Genomic DNA, 17,427 nt, shown 5'->3' on the forward strand with positions numbered 1-17,427 from the left:
TCAAAATTCTTATAAACTATATCCTTAGCTGGCAGAAGCACCCAGATGAATCCCTTTAAATAAATCAAATACGGTACCTTCTCCCAAATAAGTTTTCAAGTTTGAAATGGGTTTTTTCTTTCATATCTCACAATTTTTTCTTACAATAACTGCAGAAAAATTCTTGTCTTGTTTTGAGAACTGAAATCTGTAAAAAAAAAAAAAGAGCCCGACATGCACTTATGATCCCATCAAGAAATAATTCCTTATTCATGAAGCCTGTATAATGCACAAACAACAAATAGTAATTCAGGTTCAGTTGCGTGTGCTTTTTTTGCACAACAGATCAACAATCATTTGTATTGAAAATGCATATGTACAAATCACACAAGACATGTTTTCATTTATTGACATAATCATTTAAACTGTTATATTTTATCCATATTTTAACTTTACATAATTGTCAATGGTTGATAACAATCAGATCCTTTTGTCTCCGGTCAGTATGGCTGGCGATGAAGATTTCTCCACTACCAAATGACAATGTGCCTGTACCATGACAACATATGTGTAACATTGTAACATGACATACTGTCCTCTTGAACACCCTCAGGACACGTGTGCACTGAAAAGCCCTATCTTTTCATACAACTGTTGAATAATGTCCGCCACAGGTTTGGAGGAATTCCTGATTAACCATTCTTTGTCATCACATGGTCTTCCCTCTGATGCCTCCCTCGAAGTGAAACTCACAAGGTCGTCTCTCAGGGCAAATACACTGTCTGTCTTCAACCTGTCCACCAGTTTCCTTGCACACTCGCATGATCATAGTCAATGAAGCCCCGTCAACCAGAATTCCACAAGCACAGGCTTGGTAGCCATTCCACCTCTAACTTGTCAACCACAGTTCCTCTTGCACAGGCTCAAGTCTATCCATCTAGCAGCTGCCTTTGTTCTAACAGCCGCATGGAATGATTTCAATCGGACTCTTGTTCTGTCTCCATCACTGAACCTGTTGGTGCTGCTGCTGTGTGCTCTGCCCTGCCTGCGATGCCTGTGACCCCGCCCCTTCCTGTGCCCCCGAGGCCTCAGAGGGAGGTCTGCCAAGTGAAAATACGACCAGTCAGCTGCTACTGTAGCAAAGAGAGAGATAGGTGTGGCATGCATCACTGACAGCCGGACGGATAGACAGGCAGAGAGAAGCCAGGCTACACTACACTCCTAACTAGCTACCATCGCCTACTCTAGGAGGCAGAAACTTTACTAGGAGTACACTATCAAAACATCCAAGGATTCCCTGGGCATATGCATTATTTGGTCCTGTAACCATAGTAACACTACTCCTCCCTGATAACACTCATGTTACCATGGTAACACTACACCCACCAATACACCATCTTAGTGAAACATTTAATGGACACTGTGCTTACAGTGTCCCTGATAACACTCATGTTACCATGGTAACACTACACCCACCAATACACCATCTTAGTGAAACATTTAATGGACACTGTGCTTACAATGTCATCGCATTTATCCCGAGAAAGGAGGTAGATCATGTTTAAACCAATTAAAATTGATTTATTAATTTCTTGTTGCTAAGTGCCACTCAGCAAATATTCCGGCACAGGTTGGCAGTCAGTAAATAATCAGGTCAGGACCAGACAAACCAATGATTGATCGGGGTATGGTGACACTAAAACTCAAGCCACCGAATCGGACCACCCGCTCTATTAAGTCGCCTTGTATGACAAGCACAGGGTACTGGGAACTCATCCTAACTAGGACTCCACGTGGCAGATAACCAAACAGTGAATCCAAATTGGGCTGGTGTTCATTGAGGCTATTTGAAACAAACAGGCTGGTAAAAACTAACACAAAAAGTAAAAGTTTGGACCATGTTGTGACAGGTGTCACTGATTGGTGCATCAATCTTTAAGGTAATAAAACCAGACTAACCCTGGGAAGGGTATAAATCTACACCCCTAGTAAATTTTGTAAAGATGAAATAAATTAACCAGTTCTCAGGGAACGACATTTGAAATATAGAAATTCTGACCAGGTCGTATATTAAAAAACTGAAATAAACATGTTTCTTTTTAGTCAACAGTTGAGTGAGTGAGTGAATGAATGTTATATTTCAGCCACAGTCGGCTATATTCCAACTACATGATGGTGGCCTGTACATAAACCTTGTGGTCCAGGGACTAATACCATGAGCCAGATCTGCTCTCTCCAGCCAAGTCAGACATTTCAACCTACTTTAGTGGTCTCTCTAGAATCCCCAGGAGGGATGGAACAAACATGGAGTACTTCGGACCTATCTTGAAAATCTTGAATCCAAATGTTGGGAATACTTAATTCTAATAGTCAGAACTGCTAATCCAGAGAATCCATAGATGGTTAAGAAAGATCTTGCAAAAAAACAGAAATAAAATTTGTTTCCTACAAAAAAATATCTTGCATAACTATCAAAAAAGAAAGTGAAATTCTTGAATCATGTCAATACTTTATGGGTATGTATACACTATGTTCCCAAGTCATCCATGGACACATACGTCCGCTCTGTAGTGAAGTTTGTTTAGACCTGACTCCAGCTAGAGTGAGTGAGTGAGTTGGAATTAACGCCGCTTTTAACAGTATTCCAGTTATATCACGGCGTGTCAGCTTAATGTGGGAGGATATCCTGAAATGATGCAGGTCTCAGACGTTAACCACTTTGGTGAAACGGGTATGGTGCTGACAAACCTAGAAACATAATCGGGGCGAACCGAGATTCGAACCCACAATCATAGGTTTCTGGCGTCCAGCTAGAGGGAAATCAGGGAGAGTTCAAATCAATGAACACTGACTGCGGCCCTTCTATGCACAAAGTTCATGCATGGAGTAGGCTTCATTTGACCTCGGTGGGTCATACAGGAGTTATCTGACCAAAAATAGACAAGCGCTTTCATTACACCTCAAAGCCCATGCATTCACAGTCAATGGAGGAACTTAGTGTACACACATCCGTGAAGTACCGACAATGATGAGGCTGTTTATGAACAATAAGTAATTATTAATCTAAAGGGGATCACACAACCGCACAAAGGTGTTAGTGAAATAAGCAGAACAGAGGACGTCCTTCTGAGCAAGCTTGGGTTATTGGGTTTTTTTTTCGCTTAACACCACAATCAGCAATATTCCAGCTATATGGCAGTGGCCTGTATGTGACAATCCAGTGATTTATATTGTGTACAATGATCCTCACTGACAGGGTACAATGACAATCAAGTCAACGGACCTGACACCTGATCCATTTGGCCTTCTCTAATGACCAGCACGGTTAACTTAGGACCTCTTCTAACCCGCAAATCTCACGTGGGTTCAGAGCAAGCATTATTGTAGAAACACGCCAAAAGAAACCTAGTGCCAATTTGCTTAAACAAAAAGCCAAGCCACAAATGGAGCGATTTAAATGTTTTTGAAGCCTGCAGCTGTAAATTCTTTTATTTAGCCATAGCCAACAGAAACAAATCAGTTCAAAACAGTGATTCAAAAGTTTCTTTGAGAGGCATTTAGAAGTTGGAGTATTAAGTAAGGATAAGAATTTATGGATGAACAACTTCTTTATAACAATTAAAAGCTCTTAATAGTAATAAAGAAGTTGTTCATCCATTAATTCTTATCCTTACTTGATTCAAAAGTTGTTTATTTTATGCAGTCAGCAATATTCCAGCTACATCACATCCACCTGTAAATACAGTCGTGCCCCGCTTATACGGACCTCAGATATCCGGAAACCTCGGTTCTCGGACGATTTTCATTCAAAAAGAAATAATGACTATATAAATTTACCCGTATATACGGAAATTCAGTTTCCGGAACCGGACGGTCATTTTCATACACAAAACATTGAAATGCACACAAAATTGTCTCACTTATCCGGACAATACACTACCGCTGGTGGTAATCCTTTGACTCGTGAGAAGTCAATTAACCAAGTGACACTGAGTTACGTTTGAGACGAGCTTGTTTATTGTACATGTAATCCCCAAGCACAAGTTCGTGGCTTGTATAGAGACCTTGTCTACCTATTACGAGAACACAGGGGATCTGGACAATTTGGATTTATTGTTTAAAATTCAAACCTCAAAATGTGGTAAAGTTCAAACTTCCATGACAGACTTCCAGCTGGTTTCAGTTATACGGAAATTCGTTTATACGGACGAAATGTGAAGTGACGCAAGTGTCCGTATAAACGAGGCACGACTGTACTACTAGTCCTGGCCCGTCAAGCCAAAGGCTGAGAGCATAGGCATTGATGCATTTTTGAAGGGTATAATAGCCCTCGAAATTCATCCAAATCAGCTAGTCTGACACTGTTCTGGTGACAAGTAATTATCTGATGATGGTAGTCCTCATTGACTAGAAAAGTTTATTATTTGCTATCGGAACTGGCCTTTTCTATTTGCTTTCGAGGTACAGAAATGAGATATGCTACTTTGAATGCTATGCACTCTTGTGCTGAAATTGGCTGATTTGAAACATCCCCACCCCAGAATCCCCATCCGAAATTACCATGGAATGGAGACACTATTTCCTGTCATCTACGATATCTACACATTGACATGTGAAAGGCAAGATTACCAGAATTTACAAAAAATACAAAATATTTTGCACTGACTAAACAAAAAAGGCTAGAATCTGTTTACACTAAACTGTAACCATGGTAACATGCAACAGAAACAGAAAGAGAGCACGAGCAGTTACGTTTGCCACAAATGATTTCTCAGTTAAAATTTAAAAAATACTAAAGTTGACACTTAGAATAATTTAATTTATACTTAAAAGAAAACTAGATTACATTTAGATTTAATCATATTTTCAAAGCAGTGAGGATTCCCTCTGAGAGACAATTAATATTACCTTGAAGGGTTTAACTTTGGCTTTGGCATTTTGGCCAGTACTGCTGGAATTTCCTTCTTTTCATCATACTTCTTCCACATTTCATATAACGCTAGAATCTGACGAGTCACCTCCAGAATCTGCAACACAAAAACATCAGTCAGGAGAAAACTACCTCACCAAAATTGAGGTTCACAAACTATTATAGTGAGTGAGTGAGTTTGGTTTTACGCCGCTTTTAGCAATATTCTAGCAATATCACGGCGGGGGACACCAGAAATGGGCTTCACACATTGAACCCATGTTGGGAATCGAACCCGGGTCTTCGGTGTGACGAGCTAATGCTTTAACCACTAGGCTACCCGACCGCCCCAACAAACTATTATACCGTTATACAGTGCCAAGGACTTATTTAGAATGAAAAAATTAGTGCCTTGCCACGAAAACTGGATTTTTTTATATCATTTTCAGCAAAATTGAGAATTTATTAAAATCTTTATTTTCTTACATTTCTTTTGCCGAAATTAATGTAATCAACAATCGAAAGAAATTTTAAATAAAATTAATAAAATATATTACAAACTAAATTCTTATGACATCTTCTAATAACCACAGAGTTTAATAATAGGATTAAATGGTAGATTTCAGATCAGATTTGTTGATTGGTATTTCCAGTGTTGCGTGCGGTGATCAGCTGGTAATGTTTTTTTTGCGATTGGGAAAAAACATTGTGTCAGTTTAATTTAATTAAACATTTGGGAGCCATGCATTACCTTGCACTATAAACAAGTTAGCGCTATATTGAAGGGCACAACAGTGAGGGAACACTGTATTCAGAGGTGTCCAAATTTTGTCTTCTATACAATAATGCGGGTTCCTTTTTATTGGTCCTGTTATCAGTGAAATACAAGTTACCTCTACAAAGTCATAATATTAGTTATAACTACATCAACATGATTACTACGAATAATACGAATAAAGAAGATATCAACATGATTACCACGAATACTATGAAGAAAATCTTAATTCCAAGTTGGGAATTTTTACTGACATTTGCTGCTGATTTGGGGCTGAAATATCAGATTCTGAGCAGGTCAAGATCAATCCTGGAGTGTATTATGGGCTTCACAACATGGGGAATCAAACCTAGGTATTTGCCACGACAAGTGAACGCTCTACCACTAGGCTACCTTTGAACTACCATATTTCCTCTATTAGATGCCCAGGCATCTATTAATTTCACGCAAGCTGTTGACCCGGTGTCTATTAGAGGCCCATGTTCTTTTCTGTTTAATGCTGGCACAGTGGCAACTCACCGAATCCCAAATTCTATAGTCATACAAAGGATACATTTGCAGGAAATGGTTATTGTCAATTGTAGGGAGAAATCGTTACATGCCGCAAGTTAATTTGATGGGGATAGTTAATTTCATTAAATGATGGACCCAGCCTCTATTAGAGACCCAGCATCTACCAGAGGCCTGGCTTCTATTTTTTGGACAGGACGTATGACCTGGCATCATTTAGATTAGTGTTTTGGAGGTCTGGCATCTAATAGAGGAAATATGGTATGTGGTTTTCACTATCGTTGTCAACAGCAGCATACATATGGTCTACTTAGTATTTTGTTGATTAACATTGCATGCATCAATATTCCAACTTCATGACCACAGCCTGAAAATAATCAAATAACCAGATAATCCAATGATTTGATATTAATAATTATGAGCAATGCCCCATGCTGTTGAGGAACAAAGAGTGAGTGAGTGAGTTGGGTTTAACTCCGCTTTTAACAGTATTCAAATTATATCACGGCGTGTCAGCTTAATGTGGGAGGAAAGCCCGAAGTGATGCAGGTCTTAGACGTTTACCACTTCGGTGAAACCCACAAGCATGGGTATGGTGCTGACAAACCTAGAAACATAATCGGGGTGAACCAGGATTCGAACCCACAGCCAATTGCTGCGCCTTAGACAACTGGGCCACCTGTGCCCCCTGAAGAACAATGAAACACCATCCCCTGAGTGACAAAGTGAGTGAATTTTGTGTACTGGCACACAATGCTGCGGCTACAACAAAGTCAAGTATAAACCAGTGGTTGATAGAATGAGCAACAAATCATGTAGTTTACACATTTACACATTGCAACCAACCAGTCCTCATTTCTGTCATGTAATGAGTAATCTGGGAGTTGTTTATCAATAGTCCCCTTTCATGCACAAGCCACCATTGTTTGACGCTGTGTCCTACCTTGTCCATGTCCACAGAGAGCTCAGCAAACCACTGTTTTATATCCTTCTGCTTGATGACGCATGCCATGTGCAAACAAGCTGAAACAAGTACAATAACTACTATATTAGCTACTACTAACACATCATTATCTTATCACATTTCGTTCTATGCACATCAATGCGAAAATAGAAATGACTCACAGAACGCAGCAAATCTACGTTTGGGTAGTCTAATTTCAGCTAGAGTACATTTGTGTAGTCTAATTTTTAGCACACAGAAGGGGTCCTGTCTGTAGTACCCTAAGATGTTGACAGATGGACTAACAGTTATTAAAAAACTTACCTAATGCGATGATGTATGGAGGGAATATCAGGGGGACATCTGTACGAAGACTGTCGTTGACAATTCTCCTAGGAATAAAAGACAAAACATAAAGTGGAGAACACTACAATCATGATTGTCAAAGTTCACAGGTTTGTTGTTAGTGGACATTTATTTATGGATCTGAAACAAATAAATAAGGAATGATAAAAAGTATTTGCTGTTTTGAAACAGAACAAGATTGCAACACTTTTTAATCATCAGCCCATTAGATCAACATTATCAGTGATATTGTAATTTGCATCAGACTTGTTATTTCATCATGTTAAGATGGTTTATGGTGGGATGAGGTAAAGTGGGGTTTAACATCGCGTCCAAGATTATTGCACTTATATAGCGATGTGCATGTATGTGCATGCACGTGTGTGCATGTGCGTGCATGCGTGCGTGGTTGCTTGTACTAGTTCGGACTGATGCCAATTTATAGTGCTAGCCCACCGAGATACCATGCCGCAGTTTAACATGAATACCCCACTCAGACACAGTATACTGACTCCGAGTCAACCAGAACTTGTTTTAGCCCCTTAATGCCGAGCACCAGACAGGGTAACAACAAGTACCATCTTTTAACATCTTTTGGTATGACGCGGCCAGGGATCCAACTTCAGGCCTTCCACTCTCTGGGCAGACGTTCTACCACTAGACCACGGAGGCGGACAGGTTAATGGTGAGTGAGTGAGCTAGGTTTGACACTGCTTGTCCAGCAATATAACTACTGTGCCCATATGGGGAATCAAACCCAAGTCTCCAGCATGATCAGTAAACACTTAAACCACAAAAATACAAATACCGTATTCGACGTAATAAGCGCCCTGCTCTAATAAGCGCCCACGGCGATATTTGCTAATATATTGGCAAGTGAACAATCCCAATTGGCACCCCTTCCGATTGATCAATGTACACATGACTTATTTTTTCGTGTATAATATGCACTCATGTGTTATATGCACCCATAATTATGGACAATTAAATTCTGGAAAAATATATCTGTCGTACATACACATTTCAGGCTGTCAGCATAAACCACGAAATTTATCTTTCAACTCGTTTTTTTTCACCAAAGTAATATTCTAATAAGAGCCCCTATTTCTAATTTTGAGAGCGCCCTGAGCGCTTATTACATCGAATGCGGTAAATATAGAATAAATAAGTAGTTACAACTTTTAACAGACAAGTGAGTGAGTTTGTGTTTCACTATATCAGGTTAATTTTGGATGAAAGCCCAAAGTGATGCAGATCTCAGATGTTAATCAACTTTGGTGAAACCCATGAGCACGGGTATGGTGCGAACTACAAACATAATCATGGTGAATCTGTCTGATGATTCACACTATTGCTTAGTCGAACTAAATATTTTCAGATCAGGACTAACTTAATGAAAACTAATCAACTAAATTTGAATAACTTACCTGTTACGTGACCAAAGAACTAAACATGGTAAACGTGTATAAAACTATGAAGGTTCAAGGAACTAAACGTGAATCTCTTAAGTAAGTGATGAAAAGATGAATAAACTTCAATGAAAGAACAAACTGAATACCTAATGCTTATTGGCTATTAGAGTCTGGCAATGTCTTTGCTTGCACAAGACTTGCTTGACAATGGTATACAGATCTATACCAAAACGTCGCCTTTACAGTATTAAAGAAGTTGTTATCCATAACTTGTGTCTACTTTGTCATCTGTCAACTTCAAAGTAATGCCTATCGAACAATTCTGTCAGATCTAGCCAGTCATGGAAGGTTTTTTTTTTATCTTAAGTTCACTGTGGTTCATCAGTTCTTTACAACATGTTCTCTGTAACTTGTTCCACTGTTCTCACCATGCAAGGGGCAGGAGGTCACTCTCGGATCCCAAGTCCCCACAGTACTGTGTGAGTGGGCGATAGGCATGGTACAAGATCAGACAGCAATCCTGCAATTGTCAAGTCGATTAAATGTCAACCACATGGCAACAGGGTTAAACATGGTTCAGTGTGTATGTGATTCTGCTGGTCTCTAAACATCCCTAGACCCATTTCAATTTACACATAATCTTAGCAAATATGATATGCCAAAATGGAGAATTCAAAACAGTAGAGGCGTTATCAATGGTCATGATATGTCTTGATACATATCTCTAGACTTGAGTCAGGATACAATAAAAATGGCTCAATAAAAAATACTTAATTTGAGCAACTATTATCTGAAATTCTTCATACTTAATGTGGCAGAATATTTCTAAGTGTGGCATTAACAACAAAAAACAAATAAACAAACACGTCCTAATGGAAGCAAACCCCTGGGACAGTGTAGTTAGACAGCAGCTCACCATCATCTCCAGCAGGTAGAACTCACACTCCAGGACGTTCTGTATCCTGTAGGGGTACTCCTGGTTGTAGGCATAGGAGAACTTACTCTTCACTGTAACACAAGCAAGCATGTCTTGACACATGCAGAAAACACACACACACACATATATATATGCTGACATAGAACAAAAATGCATAATCAACTCAAGATCAGAAAAGATGTGTTTTTGTGCTCAAGTCCATCTCCAAACAACATTGTTATGTTTGATTATCACATGCCCCAAAACATCCAGAACACCTTAATTTGATTTTTGTGGCCATTTTGCTAAATATTACAAATACACAAATATGTGTTTCCAAATGGCCTTAGTATACATTACTTGATGAAACACTTACCAATATTCTGACATGTACTAATCAGCCTGCTGTTAGATATGACGCCAGATTCCTGAAACGATAATAAATATACAGTTACCAGGGCTTGTTTGATTGTTTGACCCTAAAGGACACATTGATACTCCTCTGAAAGTTACAGTACTTTTGTCTAATATCATTCACTGTCCCCACCCCACAGCTGACAGAAAGAATATCATCCAAGAACCACTCTCAACCCCACTGCTGGTAGAGTGAGTCAGTTGGGTTTAACGCCGCTTTTCACAGTATTCCAGTTATATCACGGCGTGTCAGCTTAATGTCTCAGACATTTACCACTTCGGTGAAACCCACGAGCACAGGTATGGTGCTGACAAACCTAGAAACATGATCGGGGCGAACGGGAATTCGAACCCACAATCATAGGTTTCTGTCATGCCCAAGAGAAGCAACTCTGCATAGGGAATTGCGGTGCCTTAGACAACTGGGCCACCCGTTCCCCCCACTGCTGGCAGAAAGAACATCATCCAAGAACCAGTCTCAACCCCACTGCTGGCAGAAAGAACATCCATCAAGAACCAGATTCCCTCGCACCCCATCCCCCTACTGCTAGGAACACAAACACCTTTCAAGAACCACTTCATCTTCATACATCAAATTCAATTTTTGTCTTTGAGATTACGTACCTCTACTTTGGCAGCCAGGAAGACACAGGTCGGGGCCATCAGCCAGGGATCAATAGACTTCAAGGAGTTCCTACAACACCAAATATACCATGACAACTTGCATCTTGGCACAGCCTTCTCCCAATAAATACTTTGCTTCCTTCATGTTTCCTTACCAAGGGCTCAAGCCAAGTGGCTAAAGCGTTCGCTCATCACGTTCGATTCCAAACAAGGGTACAATGTGTGAAGCCCATTTCTGGTGTCCCCTGCCGTGATATTGCTGGAATATTGCTATCAGTGGCATAAAACCATACTCACTCACTCACACAAGTTGGGCTTATTGTTTGTTTCTACATGTTCTACATCCTACAGAACTAACATGAACCAATTTTCCCCCACAAAATGGGTTATTCTTCATCATTCACTTTAAGCATGTTAACCAATATTGCACTATCATGTACATGGGTTTACTAAATGTATGACTGAAGGGAATAGAACCAGAACATGTGATAAACCAACACTTTACCCACTTAGCTAGCCTAAAACCCCTTCTACATCAGTGACTGAGGGATGAGTTGTCGTGGTTACACAGATCTCAACTTGATATTCAGAATGCATTTTCACAAACCTGGCATAGAATCTTTTGAAATAGATTGTAGCTGTTGCAATAACCTGCTGTCTGAGTTTCAACTGTTCTCCAAGTGCTTGCATGACTGAAAGACAGGATGTACACATATTAGACAACAACATTTGATGTTTTTTCACATACTGTCAGGGTTTGCTGACACACAATCATACAAGCAACAAAACCTGCCCACCTTATCCCATATTTAGCTAGTTCCTACAGCAAATATGAGGTGTGGTCAGAACCAGAATCCTCGATACTGAGAAATATCTACTATCATGTCCCATGCTGTCAGGATACAAATATTACAACGAACATGACGACACATCCAGTCCCCATTTCAGTTGGCTATTATGACATTCTCAGAGGCTAACGCTCCAGGTGTACAGCAAGTGTCAGTGAAAATTTACACATTGAAACATGTTCAACTTCATGTTGTCACTTTCATGTTATCGTAACTATTGTTTGCAAAGCCATTTTGTATTTCACTGAAAACATGACGCATGACACATAGCTTGAATAATGGGAACAAGTACTTGTCTGAAGTTGTAATCCGTGCTAATCTCAACATGGCAAGTTTGAAATTCAACTGTAAAATATGAGTTTCTGATGTATAGTTTATATTTTATTTATAACTAACTGTGACTTTTGAAAATATTGATTGTTATGCATAGTAGTACTGTCAATTCAAGTTGAGTTTTTAAATTCCTATCGATATTATACAACCATAGGCAAACAATTGCAATACATTCCCAGTTTGGACTTAATTGTATGTACGATAAGACACTAATACATACAGTTAGAGAAGAATATAAGTATTTTCTGGTACTCTTCTTCAGTGACTACTTTGAGATCCTGCTGTCTCTCCCTCATCAAGTCCTGCTTGTCCAACAGCCACTGCTGGCTGCAATACAACACACATGATTACTCAGGACAAAAAAACCAATCACCATAAAAACATCTATATTTTTCTTACTGGTTAGCGAGGAATTAGTGGTAAAGTCATGTTTGAACAAAATATTTAATTGATTTAGATGTACTATGGCTGCATAATGTAAATATACTGCTGTGGATGTAAGGAATGTTTGTTGAAATCCAGGACACCAGTTCAGACATCGACAACACTCCGAGTTGATAGTAAATTACAGTTGAATTTGTCCAAACCTGACTTACGTCAGTTTTGCTTAGACATAATGTCCAGATTAGTAATCATTACTGATGGTAAAGGAGGAATTACTTCCCTTTATATATGACAGCCCACTGATGAGAACAGCTTACAAGGCAGATTACGGAGTGTTGTTTGTTTGTTGTTTAACGCCACACTCGGCAATATTCCAGCTATATGACTGCGGTCTGTAAATAATGGAGTCTGGACCAGACAATCCAGTTATTGACATCATGAGCATCGATCCACGCAACTGGGATCGATGAGATGACAACCAAGTCAGCAATCTCGTTAGTTGCCTCTTACGACAAGCAAAGTCACCTTTTACATGGGGTGCTGAAGACCTATTCAACACTGGATCTTCACATTAGATTAGTTAAGATTTGACAAGACGAAAGATTAAGGTGAGGGGTCGTCATGTATCAAAGACGTAAATAGACTTGGACTTATATATCAATGTGCATGCATATATAACATGGGTGGCCCTGTGTGTGGGGGGTGGGTGGGGCTGTTCAATGCATGCATGAGAGTGTCTGGACTAATGTGGGTTTTATATAGTTATTGTTATAGATTATAACCTTCTATTCTCTCCCCACTACACCACTGAGTAGAGGCAAACATATCATATTGCAAATTTTGGACAGTAACAACACAGTACTCCCCATGATAATCAGCCGGATGTTGTTTATATGGTGTATTGGGTGCAAACCGCGACAATACTGAACAACCTCCTTAGCCTCTTTTCCTCTCTAATCTGACAGGTTACAGCATAAATTGTAATGTGTTTAGAAGCGAACTGCATTCTAGTCATTAACAAATGTCAACATGAAAACACCAAATGGCGACTAGATAATTCATAAATCACAATGACATGGATATGGCGATCATATTCTGACGGGCTTTCACAATATTGGCCGAGCGGTCTGTATGATGTTCGTCTAGGTGGCCTACATCGCGTCATCGGTAAGTGTCATTTGAGACCGTCAAACTGGTACACAACTGGGTTTTGGACAGGATTTAATACTTACTAATGAGAACTTTGCCAGAAGTTTCCTGCCATTTCAGAAATTCAAAGGCTATTAATCTTTCAAATACGATTCTCAAATGTAACTTGGTTTTGATTTTTCTTGCGTTTATGGCTTTATGTGCGCATGCGTAAAGAACTTGCGCCCGGGTTATTGTTTATGTTCAATCCATATATAGTTTAGTATGTTTAATCGCATATGGATTCCAAATAATTTACTTTCCCCTTTTAAACTAGTACTTCAGATGGCTATTATGAAGTAAAATTGTACATTGTGAAGAAAAAGGACTTCAAACATAATTTTATGTTCTTTATATTTTTCAATAATAAATGCTCCCGAAATGACAAAATTTCCTCTCCTTCTATTCGCGGAGAGCAGCACGTGTACTTTGTTTACGGTGTTACGTAAAACTTATATAAATATGATTCGTAATTTTTTTCAACAAGGTTCAAGAAATAGGTTCGTGTAAAGTCATTTGGTAGACGGGTGGACCTGCCTTCTTACCGTAGTGAACATAAGCCATGGAATTTATGCACTTATATAAGCATGTCTGAGCCTCATGATGAGGACGGGTTTGACAGTTGTATAACTGCGATCATTACACTGTGCGAGAAGGGTCTTCAGTACTTTCTGGGCAGTTGTTCGTGATACACAGTTACTAATTCTATTTTGTTATAAATCTTTTCAGTATTCAGAATATTTTAGTTTTTTATTTATATTTCAGTTCGCCAAATGCACTCTTGATTTCCAAATTATCAACAAACGGTGGTGACAGTGTAATATTGACATTAGGAAAGGTAAGAGGTATTGTAAATTATATGAGCTTTGTTCTGAGCATATTCTACCGAATTCCCCAAATGATCGCTCTTATAAAGGTTTACATTTGGCAGTGATTACTTGCATGTTGTTACTGAACAATTATTACATATTTGTTCTAGTGGAACACCAGGAGAACTAGGATACAACGAACATGGATAGAGGGAACAACGAACTGTTACAAAATGCCAAAATCTTTTATGTTATCATATAAAATGTGTGTATATAACCAACTCTCTACAGCAATCTAACGTATATAGCAAACTGATATCAGATCCCCAACAAGCCCAAATACTAGGGCTTGGACGGGTAACTCGGGTACCTGGGACGGGTGGGTACGGAGTAGGACCCGGGTACCCACAGGATTGCCCGGACCTGTGGTTAGTCATGTGATATATTGTTTAATGATTAAAAATATGTAGAACTCTATGGTTACAGTGCAAGTCATTAATGTTCGCATTTCTTTCTGACTTGGCACCATTGCCTCTGACCTATATAGGTTTGAATAAACATAACACTTCAGTCAACTTCAGTGTATGACCAGATCTTTTATACATATATTTAAATACATTTTACTAGGGCTACGCTCTTTAGACCTGTAGCGGGTACCCTTGTAGGGTCGGGTAATAGTGGGGTGGGTACCTGGGTAGTAAATTTGGACTGGTCCCAGCCCTACCAGATCCCGCTAATTAGTGACGTGTATAGCAAACTGAGAATTCTCACTAAGTGTCAAGTGTCACAGCGGCGAATCAACACAATCAGCGGTGACGATTCAAACTTGTTGAACTTTCTTTATGTTTATTTTACTTGTAACTGGATTAATCTTGTCTGTAAGACAAACATCAATTTCACGAGATGATGTCAAAGTGTCACTTCACTAGCACATGCTATCATGGCGGGCAATAATGCACTTACATGTATTGTGTTTGTTTTATCCAAGATGGCTGACGTTTCTGAGCAAACAAACAATGTATATAACAAACTGATTTCTCCAGTCCCTTGTATTTCATTATATCCATGTTCTACTGTATTACAGTTTTATACCTGTCATCTGCACTCCAATACAAGGAAGTTTGACTCATTTATATAAGAACATACTTTCAACTACATGAATTCTGATGAATTGTAGGCCCCACTATTTCTAAGTGTAGCGGCAATAGCATTTCCATGTCCCGTGATGGGATTCGAACCACGGACCTTCTGACCAGAGGTCGGACGCCTTGTCCAAATGACCAAAGAGGTTAACCCCGTCAGCAAGCTGACAAGGTAAGGATGTCATCTGTGGGATGACTCCACGCCCTGCTACATACTCCCCCGTCAACAGAAGGCACGTCCTGGGCCGGATAGTAGGGTATTGAGGCTTATTTTGCTCAAATTTAATATGAACGTGCTCAGCCCCACGTTGGGCGCCAATGTAGCGGCCCTATAATTTCCGAGTCCCGTGATGGTATTCAAACCATGGACCTTCTGACCAGAGGTCGAACGCCTTGTCCATATGACCAAAGAGGTTAACCCTGTCAGCAAGCTGACAAGGTAAGGATGTCATTTGTGGGATGACTCCACGCCCTGCTACATAAGCGCATACAAAAAATACATGAGCATGGTCAGAAAGATGCTCCAACAGAACTGTTTTGATGAATAGTGTTCTGTGTGTTTAACAAAGTACAGTAAACTACGGTTATAACGAACCCAAAGGGATCACTAATTTCAGTTCGTTACAACTGTAGTTCGTTAAAAAAAAAAGATTTGTTATATCCATCTGTTTGTTATAAGTGTGTTCATTATAAACATAGTTTACTGAATTTCTTGTTTTTAAATCTTAATATTTTGATGTGTTTACTTTCAGAGACTTCTCCAACCCCGACGGTGTTTATGTTTAGGGGCGACCTCCGTTGTAGCTTTCCTAGTGCTGAGTAGAGTCCCCAGGGCTGACTCCCCATCTGACAGAGCTCTACACACCTCGTCTGTACATCACCACAGGGAACAGCCTCCGCAGCCAGCTGAACCACAACCACAGGCAGACACAAGGTAGGACATCCATTGTGGAGTAGTTGGTAGGGTATCACTATAGGCATGCCTCATGTCTCGACGCACAATACGTGCTGCAATTAAGTACAATTTTAGATCTATCCTATCTCACACTATGCATTTCTCTTTCTTCTTTCGATCCTAAATGGAAACATGCCTTAAAGTTTCCAACTTTTAAGAAAACAATCCACTCGAACACACCTAGCATCGGCATGGTCACCTCCAAACAATCTGGGTTATGTATGCTTTTTAATGCCGGTCGACCTACACACACTGAACACTTGATTTCCCCAGCCAACACATTCTCCAACTTGGCATCAACAGATAGTTTCTCAAATGTTTTCATGTTTTTAATATGGGTGCTAGGGCTGGGACGAGTCCAAATTTACTACCCGGGTACCCACCTCCCTATTACCCGACCCTACCTGGGTACCCACTGTGGGTCTCAAGAGATGTCTCAAAATGTCCGATTGGGAACATTTTTAGCATAGCCCTGGCAAAACGTATTTAGATACATGTATTAAACAATCTGGTCATTCATACACTGAAGTTGAATTAAGTTGTATCTTTATTCAACCATATGAAAAATCAGAAGGAATGGGTGCATAGTCAGAAATGCGAACATTAGTAACTTGTAGTGTAACCATAGAGTTGTAGATTATTTTTGTCATTAAACAATATATCACGTGACTAACCACGGGTCCGGGTAGTCCTGTGGGTACCCGGGTCCTACTCAGTAGTTACCCGGCCCAACCCTAATAGGTGCTCACATGATTTGATGCCCTTCGCAAAGTAAGACCCGTTTTATCACAATATACATCTTGATCATCGATCAAATTGCCTTGACTGGGCACCACCATTTTGTTTGAAGCAAATACAAGTGATATGAGAGGTGGAATCTGATTGGTGAGTAGAAGGGACATAGAAGGGAAATAATACGTAATAGGCACTGGTGGCGCTAC

At 39.7% G+C, this 17,427-nt stretch overlaps 1 protein-coding gene across 3 annotated transcripts; it reads right to left on the reverse strand.

Annotated features, from left to right (window-relative positions):
• Positions 1-287: 287 nt before the first annotated feature.
• LOC139447699 (cyclin-C-like) lies at positions 288-13,733 on the reverse strand. Of its 3 annotated transcripts, none has more exons than XM_071229139.1 (11): positions 13,625-13,733; positions 12,229-12,335; positions 11,435-11,519; positions 10,828-10,897; positions 10,166-10,217; positions 9,790-9,881; positions 9,302-9,393; positions 7,441-7,508; positions 7,117-7,196; positions 4,888-5,006; positions 288-1,079 (listed from the first exon to the last, which is right to left on the reverse strand). In XM_071229139.1, exons 1-11 carry the CDS (start codon positions 13,654-13,656, stop codon positions 983-985), a joined length of 894 nt encoding a protein of 297 aa, XP_071085240.1. In that variant the 5' UTR covers positions 13,657-13,733; the 3' UTR covers positions 288-982. The 3 variants fall into 3 exon arrangements, with proteins under 3 accessions (XP_071085240.1, XP_071085242.1, XP_071085241.1); XM_071229141.1 differs by having other exon boundaries at positions 987-1,109; XM_071229140.1 differs by having other exon boundaries at positions 987-1,112.
• Between the last annotated feature and the right edge of the window lie 3,694 nt (positions 13,734-17,427).

This window comes from Haliotis cracherodii, unplaced genomic scaffold (genome assembly GCF_022045235.1).
Source record: "Haliotis cracherodii isolate W230 unplaced genomic scaffold, xgHalCrac1.p SCAF_7, whole genome shotgun sequence".
Taxonomy (NCBI): Eukaryota; Metazoa; Mollusca; class Gastropoda; order Lepetellida; family Haliotidae; genus Haliotis; species Haliotis cracherodii.